Here is a 10,296-nt window from a genome sequence, read left to right as displayed (position 1 = left end):
CACTGTACACCCATGGTACACAACACTGTACACCCATGGTACACAACACTGTACACCATGGTAACACTGGTACACAACACTGTACACCCATGGTACACAACACTGTACACCATGGTACACAACACTGTACACCCATGGTACAAAACACTGTACACCCATGGTACACAACACTGTACACCATGGTACACAACACTGTACACCCATGGTACACAACACTGTACACCCATGGTACACAACACTGTACACCCATGGTACACAACAATGTACACCATGGTACACAACACTGTACACCCATGGTACACAACACTGTACACCCATGTACACACCCATGGTACACAACACTGTACACCCATGGTACACAACACTGTACACCCATGGTACACAACACTGTACACCCATGGTACACAACACTGTACACCCATGGTACACAACACTGTACACCCATGGTACACAACACTGTACACCCATGGTACACAACACTGTACACCCATGGTACACAACACTGTACACCATGGTACACAACACTGTACACCCATGGTACACAACACTGTACACCATGGTACACAACACTGTACACCCATGGTACACAACACTGTACACCCATGGTACACAACACTGTACACCCATGGTACACAACACTGTACACCCATGGTACACAACACTGTACACCCATGGTACACAACACTGTACACCCATGGTACACAACACTGTACACCATGGTACACAACACTGTACACCCATGGTACACAACACTGTACACCCATGGTACACAACACTGTACACCATGGTACACAACACTGTACACCCATGGTACACAACACTGTACACCCATGGTACACAACACTGTACACCCATGGTACACAACACTGTACACCCATGGTACACAACACTGTACACCCATGGTACACAACACTGTACACCCATGGTACACAACACTGTACACCCATGGTACACAACACTGTACACCCATGGTACACAATGGTGTACACACAACACTGGTACACCATGGTACACAACACTGTACACCATGGTACACAACACTGTACACCCTTGGTACACAGCACTGTACACCATGGTACACGACACTGTACACCCATTTTGTGTACGCTATGTTGTGTACCATGGGTGTACAGTGTTGTGTACCTTGAGATGTTTCTGGTACACAGCCCTGTACACTTCATGGTACACTACTTTCAAACGTTGGTTGTGTTACAGAGATGTATTTCTAAAGTCACGAGCCAGGTCAAAGATTCAATCGTCAGCCATGAAGTTTGAAAATTAGTGATATTTTCTGAAAGTCGGATACAATGTCATATGCAACAATTATTTTCACTACATACGTCATGTCACCCAGTAGTTTTGTTTGTTTGTTGTTCAGCCCAGCATGAAATTATTCTAGGTAGACGATAACAACACATGACCGAATCATTACTCCACCAACCAGTGAGTGATGTTATGAGCACACTCCACGCCGTCGGGACACGATACCACTCAATCACCACCCTGTCCACCGGATCCTAGTGGTATTCTAAGACAAGCACAGGCTGCTTGAGACATTTTCAAATCAGACATTCCCGACAGAGGTCACGGAGGTACTTGCTCAGGTATCAATTACCAGAATACCAAAAACGTCAGTGGGTAATTAAAGTAATCCCCGATATTACCTGGAACTCATTTGGCATTGCGTGTCTCTGATGTCTGTTGATCACATCCGGGTATCATTGTCTCATTAACTATGATGGTGTCAACCAGTATGTCTCGTTGGCATCAGTGTTGAGAGACGTGTGCATTACCGACGGCCACGTCCTCGACTGGTTCTCTGAGGATTACGAAAGCCTTATGCTGCTACTTTTGTAGCATAAAAATAAACGAGAAAATAATTGAAATAACGAGAAAATACATCCAAGCACCGAGAAATGTTGCTGAAAATATATGATGCTAAAAAGTGGCTGCATAAGACTTTCGTAAAAGATTGGTATTTTTATATTCCCATTTCTTTTTGTTGATTTCCAGATATCTAGAGGCGGTGGTTAAAGAAGAATCACCTTTAACGAGGACATTGTTACACACGTGACATGTGTAAGTCGGGAGACACGTGCACATTTCACTTTTCACTTTCAAGATCTGTCAAGATTCTTATTTAAAGAAAATAGTGTTTTGATGTCACATATCAAGTGATGAAATAAGGACAAAACAGAATAAAAATGCATAGTTTATTGTTAAAATACAACTGAAAACATTCCGTGACATTTACATTTAATGGGTCTCTCGGATTAACATTTCTCAAACGCCTGGATGCTGTTGTCGAACTGAGACCACACCGTCTTATTCTGCAGACACACGGTCCCCCCTCCTCGCTTCAGCTGATGGAGCTGAAACACAAGGAAGGGTCAGTTTCCTCGCAACAGGTCATGTAAGGTCGTCGGACCTCACTGTCATCAACATTAATAGAAATGTCAAAACACTCCCCATGAAAATAGGAAATTCCATAAAATAAATATATGAATTACTGAATGGATGAATTAATGGATGGGTGGGAGTGTTGATGTATGAATGAATGAATGAATGGGTGGGTATTTGGTTGTTTATGGATGAATGGATGGATGAATGAAACTGTTTTTATGAACTGACTTTCGGATAGAGGATGTTAAAGGAGAGTTATACTCTATGCCTTTAGTCCTCTTCTAGGATTGATTTCGACATTGTAATTAGCACCTTCCTGATTATTATGACGTCAGATAAAACGGGCCGTCCACCAAACCACGAGGACGATAGTTGGAAGGATTTCAGTCCAACTGTTGCAGAGTTTTGCTCTATGTGAAAATATCGTGCAAGACACTGTTCAATGTCTCTGTCTGATTTTGCATGTTGACATCAAGCCTACCCACCTGTCTGTTGATATCCCCAATGCACACCCAGGTTCCTGTCATAGAGACAGCCCACTTGGAGTGGTCTTTGGTCTCTTTGAAGTGGATCCCACCTGGCAGAGAAATAGCCTGCACATTGTACACCTGAAATATAACAAATACCACAGGGACGTTGAACGAATGTTTTCACCATTACATACATTGAAAGTGACAACTATTTATTTTAAATTTTGTTTAAAACTGTTTCTTGAATGACCAACCACTCGTTACAAACGTGCCATTATTTCAAGCCAGTGTGGGGCGGTGGGGTAGCCTAGTGGTTAAAGCGTTCGCTCGTCACGCCGAAGACCCGCTTTCGAATCCTCATAAAAATTATATGAGTACAATGTGTGAAGCACATTTCAGGTGCACCCGCCGTGATATTGCTGGAATATTGCTAAAGGCGGCGTAAAAACTTAACTCACTCACTCATGCCACTGTGGTATGAAATCACATGAGAAGCAATGTCGACGGAAGAAAGAGAACTGGCTAGCTATTTACGAAACGTTCGTAGCTCTACGATCTTCATAAGTCCATTCTTAACACATTGGCTACGATCAAAGTTAAGAATTCTTAGGGCTACGAACGTTTCGAGAATAAGGTCCCTGGAACTGAGAGCAAAGCTATCACTAAGTCATGATAATTGATCAAACTAGAATAACCCGTGAACCGCTCTGTAGGAAAAACACGCGGCATGTATCGAGTATTTGCGAGTGAGATAAGTAGAAGCATGTCGACTAACTGAAAATACGGCCGAACTATGACCTTGACCTTCACCTTGTAGCTGCTGCTGCAGTTGGACCTCATCTTCCCTCGCCCATCCTGCCACGTCTCGGTCTTCAGGTCACTCTGCAGCACCGGCGCAACAAACCCTGAATACAGGTCTGAAATAAAGAATTAAATTGCACATTACAGCTATATTCAAGCTCTTCCTCTATCAAGATGCTGGAATATTGCTCGACATGAAGGAGTGAATGAGTATGGTTTTCGGCGCTTTTAGCAATATTCCAGCAATATCACGGCGGGGAACACCAGAAATGGGCTTCACGCATTGTACCCATGTGGGGAATCGAACCCGGGTCTTCGGTGTGACGCGCGAACGCTTTAACCACTAGGCTACCCCACCGCCCCTCGACATGAAGGAAGATTTGATACAGCTTGAGAGTTTAACTCCTCCCATTTGTCATACAGCCTATACATGCTTTTGTGTCACATTGAAACTCTTTGCATAAATCATGAATATATAACAGATGAGTCAGTCATCTGAAATACTAATACTATATAATAAATGAAGCTAAAGTTAAATTTACTGGCCAATTACCATTTTTGTATTTTGACAAAAAATACGATTCATATGCTGAAAGAACCTTCTGAAGAAGGGGAGCACAATTGGTGGCCTTGGGCAACTTCCTGTCAAAATGTCTAATCCCCAAATTTCGTAGGTCGTATTTAAGGAAGGCCATCGTTTCATATACGGTTATCTCAGTGGATAGCATTTGCTTTCTTTTTTGACAAAGTGTCGCAAACCGTTGACGAAAGAGACGAACATTGGACGTTTAGGAGCATGGCTCAATGTATGAAGCATTTCTTTACGTTTCTAATGTGGAATGGATGTGTACAGAGTTGAAAAGTGTTGAACAGAATTGAACATGGTTCTTGTCTGATGTTGCAAAACTTCAAGCAAGTCCTTTGAATGTTGACATGGAACTAATTCCACTTGTCTCAAACACTTTTTGCGAATATATAGACCCCCCTTCCTTGATAGTATTAACGATTATGGTTAAATCTTTTGGAAGGACATGGTCTTGGATATTGTACCCTTGATCAAGCAAATGTTGGACAACTATTTGTAGTCTTTTGAGGAAAGTGAATCTGTGAGATACATAAACCAGTAAAATGCGTGACACCAGACATTGGCTTCACACATTGTACCCGTGTGGGGAATCGAACCCAGTTTTCGGCGTGACGAGCGAACGCTTTAACCACTAAGCTACCCCACCGTCCTTAAACCAGTAAAAAACACAGAGTGTAAACATATATCCCCGACTTCCTGAAATACTCCACAGCATTGCCCTGAATGTTTTGTCTGGGTAGTGAGTGAACACTCATGTACAGTAGTTATCTACCGTCGTTGAAGGCTGCTGTCTTGGCAAAGCTGAGGAAGGCTGTTCCCTGACTCGACGTCAGCTGACGTTTACTGGCGGTAGCTCCTTCTGGACGCTTGTGGTCAATTACTGCTGCTAGGCTGGGATTGTCCGACAGGAAGGACGCTGGGGCCATGTGGTCGTACACTTGTACGTAGTTGTACACGATCTGGGAAGCTGACAAAAACAACAACATACAACTAAGCTGAGAGTTGTACACCTTGGAATAAGTGTCCTTCAGCAGAATTAAAGCCATTTTACATGACGTTTTAACAAGAACCATCATTAAACACTGCGGTCAAAGAGGAAACAAAACTCGGATGTTCAACATGACGAATGCTTTACCCAACTGCCTACCTCAAGAATATTACTATACTGAAATGCTCCCGTGTATTGCGAGTCTTGTGGAGCTATCAATAAGGAAAATGGGAAAAATGTCCAACCACAGCATTAGGGAACGTAGTTTAAAACATAACCCTATCGACTGACTGACTGAGTTTGGGTTTTACGCCACTTTTAGCAATATTCCAGCAACATCACGGCGGGGGACACCAGAAATGGGCTTCACACATTGTACCCATGTGGGGATTCGAACCCGGGTCTTCGGCGTGACGAGCCAACGCTTTAACCACTAGGCTACCCCACCACCCCTTAACCCTATCGAAGATGGAGTTGAATGTAATGATTGTGATTAATAATGGCGTATGAAAGAATGTTAAGGTTTGCATTTAGTCAGAGTTTAGTCAGTTCTGTACATCATGGGAGAATCAAGTTTCAACGTAAAGTCGTGAAGGAGAGATGGATGCTTGTTCCAGTGTGTTTTGGTAACTACCGCTAGGTAACATCTCAAGTTACCAATGTCGTTCCATATGGGTGCTATTTTACTGACGGAGTCAAAAGCTCAGAGAGGGATGTTTCCAAGTCCAGTCAATCTTGCATGAGGAATATATAAGGTGCAATAATAGCAATAATACTATTAGATAAATTACTTACCGATGGTTTTTAGCTGTGAATACTTGTAGGAAACACAGAGAAAACTTTGCCCGTTGTAGTTACCGGAGGGAGGAAAGTTGTATCCATCTTCGCGGTTAGGTGGGAATCGAGGGGTGCTATGGACAAGCCAAAACCCTTCCTCTTTGTCAAACGCAAACACACCTGCAACAGACCCCAATTATTCTGATGAATCAGAAATATACTGAAGAAAACAAATAACACCTCTCCATCGCAGTGTTCTATATATTTTCCCAGACTTTCACCCACAATGCAACACAAACCTTGCGAAAAAAACTGGAAAAGAATAAAGGAACTTTCATGTGTTCCCTTATTTATTTCCCTCAGTATAGATACATTTTCCAGCAAGGATACCCCAAGAGTTGCCCCCTACTGTTAGTATTACGGAGAGGCATGCTGTCTCCAGTGGTCTGGTTTTATTACGTTCTTGATGATGGCGTATCAGCGTATCCTGATCAGTTTGATCGTTGCTCATAATATTAATCATTGGTAACTCCAGCGTTACATAATTACACAAAGGTCGATTGGTTGGTTGGTTGGGTTGTTGTTTAAGCCGCACTCAGCAATATTCCAGCTATATGGCGGCGGTCTGTAAAAAATCAAGTCTGGACCAGACAATCTAGTGATCAACATCATGAGCATCGATCTACGCAATTGGGATAAGATGTCAGGTTTCAGCCATGTGAGCTTGGCTGATCACCCGATCCCGTTAGTCGCCTTTTAGGACAAGGGTTGCTGAAGACCAATTCTAACCCGGATCATCACGGGTATGCAAAAGTTGGAATGTACAGAAATGAAAAAATACACCATAGTCATACAGTCCCATATTAGTTTGGTCCAGTGACGGTGGGTGCTTTACTACTGAGACCGTTTCAGACAGCGGCTATTTTACGGATTACGTCCTATTTCACAGTTTTAAATACCTTTTGAATGGCCGTCGCTTTCCGGTTCTTTTCCACTTGGAGTGTGGTCATTATACATGACATAGGCCAAGTCATCAGTCTGTAAAGATACATAAGGGTTTTCCAATGTTACCAGCTTACAGTGAACCTTTAATCTCGAGACACCAACACCAAGTTTGATTCAAACGTTGCCACAAGCTGCAACCGTTGCCACAAGCTGTAACCGTAGCCACAAACTGCATGGGAAGTCTGTCTTCCACACGCACTAGGCTGTTGTGTTTGGGCGTTTGAATCAAACATGGTGCTGGTGTGTTTCAGCACCTTTGTGTTTCGCTGTTTTTGACAATGTTTCATTTCACTCAACCTCAACGAATATTAAATCAGTTTGCTTCACTGCATATTCCAACATGTCGATTAAAGTGCCCATTAAGCACAAAAAAGGTTGCATTTACCTCAGAGCATAAATGACCTCACCACGTTTAAGTTTATATATGACTATCAAATTTTATGGTGTTCATATACTTTTTGTTTGTAGTAAATATAAAAGAGTTATAACGACAGGAGTTAGCCTCCTACGAGTGAGTGAGTATGGTTTTACGCCGCTTTTAGCAATATATCCAGCGATATCACGGCGGGGGACACCAGAAATGGGCTTCACACATTGTACCCATGTGGGGAATCGAACCCAGGTCTTCGGCGTGACGAGCGAACGCTTTAACCACTGAGCTCCCCACCGCCCCGTGCCTCTCACGGATTATTATCTATATTTGTATGAAGTTTAGTCGACTACTATGCAATGCACGTTTCGCTATTGCGAGATGATGTGTGGTCTGGTGCATGGCGCCTTTTTCACAAATCAGGTGAACTTAAGCAACGTGGGCGCGAAGATTTCTTGGATGGGTGACCGTGTTTGGTAGCTTCACTCCTGAGAGTTTCTGCTGAGACTTCTGTCCTGCCCCACGACGAAGCACATGTAACACATGTGATCTCATCCTAGGCAAGTGAGTTTGTCCATAAATTGCCTGTTCACCCAGCAGTGTATGGGTACCCGATGGAATGACAGGCCCTCGTGTCTTTGCAAAGATTAAAGATTTTTAAAAAATATACAAAAAAATTGAGATGACCCCCGACTCGAAATGCTTCACAGTACCATACATTATGATGTATTGTAATGTGAAGCATTTTGAGTCGGGGGTCATATCAAAACCAATATGTCTTTAATTATTAATTCTCGCAAAGACACGAGGGCCTGTGGGTGGGATAAGTCATATGACTGGTAACCTTCTAGCACCTCACAGGCAGCTGGTTATCCGGGGTAATAATGTGTTTAGCACTTTTAGCATGTACAACTGCGTGAAAACAGGCGTGTCATAAATAACCATTATTTATCTGAAGTAATTGTTTTTAAATTATAAGAGAGTCTGATATTATTGGAATTCTATGGATTGAAAGGACGCATGCTTTCGATAAATATTTTGAAAAACTCACAGTTTTGGCCTGATATATTGCCTGGAGGGTGTTGTAGACAGCATGGTTCGTTGCCGTCATGTGGACGTTAGAAAACGTCCACGTCGGGTTATTGACGTCCATGTAGAAGTGCCCCGAGTCATGAACAGCCCTGGCTTGACCAACAGAGTCACCGTCAGAGTGACCATCGGAGTGATTCTGGTTTCCATGGAGAGATGGCAGCTTGTAGACAATGAACCTGTGGGTGAAGCAGATTTAGAGCAACTATTGCATTGACTGAAATCCGGGTTAGAATTGGTCTTCACTAACCCATCCTTGTCGTAAGAGGTGACTAACGGGATCGGGTAGTCAGGCTCGCTGACTTTGTTGACACATGTCATCGTATCCCAATTGCGTAGATCAATGCTCATGTTGTTGATCACTGGATTTTCGTACTCGATTATTTACAGACCGCCCCCATACAGCTGGAATATTGCTGAATATACAACCAACCAACAGTGACAACACAGTTCAATAATGGCGGCACGGCGTACCTTGCGTTTTGTTTCTTTTTTAAAGACCCGTGAAGATCCGGGGTAGAATAGGTCTTCAGCAACCCATGTGCTTGCCATAAAAGGCGACTATGCTTGTCGTAAGAGGCGACTAACGGGATCGGGTGGTCAGTTTCGCTGACTTGGTTGACACATGTCATCGGTTCCCAATTGCGCAGATCGATGCTCATGCTGTTGATCACTGGATTTTCTGGTCCAGACTCGACTATTTACAGACCGCCGCCATATAGCTGGGATATTGCTGAGTGCGGCGTAAAACTAAACTCACTCACTCACTCACTTTTTTAAAGTTAATGTCGCGTCTACAAAAGTATAACCCGGATTCGAACCTGGATCTTATCAGTGAACTGCGTGGCCTTAATCTACTGGACTACCAATGACCCAGGCAACCCAGGAAAACCTAGCGTTTTGTGACCGTATGCCGCTGAGGGTCAATATTAATAACTTCTGACTCTATCTACTCCGCTTAATGATGAACCATACAATGGGAAATCCGGACACGTGGCCTTATCACAAATCCACGTTGTTAGTAAGAATTAGTGAACAATTCATGGCCTAAACAGGTAAACGAAACGTATCAATAATGACTATTCCCCTTATCGCTATTGAGTGAATGAGTTTAATTTTAAGCTGCTTTTAGCAATATTCAAGCAATATCACGGCGGGAGAGAGATATGATAAAAGTAAAAATACCCTCAACAAGCCTCGGATATTTGTAACTTTATCAACTCGTGGTGATATATTTGATATTAAAAGACACTCTGGTGAGATTCTCTATGTATCATGCATCGAGAGAGAGGGAGAGATTTGGAAAAAGCGTCGCTGAGACGGCCCGAAGGTGATGTCATAAACTTCCTTGTCATGCATGTATTATGGGAAACCGGTCGACCTGAAGCCATAGTCTACGTAGCCATAGCCGAGGCTCATGTCAGCCTTTGTCAACACCACGGGATATACTCCTACACAATGTTGACCTGCAGATATAACAAACACATGACAACTGTCCGTAAAGTTCGTTATATTAACATTCTGTCCGTAAAGTTCGTTATAACATTCATGTTATATATCATGCAATATGGTTGCTAGGAGACGCCCCCTTTATAACACCATGTTATATAGTTAACCAAAAACTCACCAGTCAACCGGGCGACCCTTCCCTGACATACACTGAACACCATTCGCGACAGGCACAAGGGACGCAGCAAGGACGAGCCACAACATTTGGAGTTACCTTGTTGTCACTAGTTCGCCGCTGGACTGGTCATAACCTAAATATTTTCCTGGCTACGATCGACAGGATATATTACAGGGAAGT

The 10,296-nt window shown here is 43.1% G+C and overlaps 1 protein-coding gene across 1 annotated transcript; it reads right to left on the bottom strand.

The window, feature by feature from the left end:
• Positions 1 to 2,199: 2,199 nt before the first annotated feature.
• LOC124268169 (plancitoxin-1-like) lies at positions 2,200 to 10,296 on the bottom strand. The gene is made up of 8 exons (XM_046703190.1): positions 10,117 to 10,296; positions 8,452 to 8,668; positions 6,985 to 7,063; positions 6,044 to 6,205; positions 5,033 to 5,227; positions 3,684 to 3,790; positions 2,889 to 3,011; positions 2,200 to 2,372 (listed from the first exon to the last, which is right to left on the bottom strand). Exons 1-8 carry the CDS (start codon positions 10,200 to 10,202, stop codon positions 2,274 to 2,276), a joined length of 1,068 nt encoding a protein of 355 aa, XP_046559146.1. The 5' UTR covers positions 10,203 to 10,296; the 3' UTR covers positions 2,200 to 2,273.

This window comes from Haliotis rubra, unplaced genomic scaffold (genome assembly GCF_003918875.1).
Source record: "Haliotis rubra isolate DU_JTF1 unplaced genomic scaffold, ASM391887v1 Scf1368, whole genome shotgun sequence".
Taxonomy (NCBI): Eukaryota; Metazoa; Mollusca; class Gastropoda; order Lepetellida; family Haliotidae; genus Haliotis; species Haliotis rubra.
This window is presented reverse-complemented; position numbering and strand designations above follow the sequence as displayed.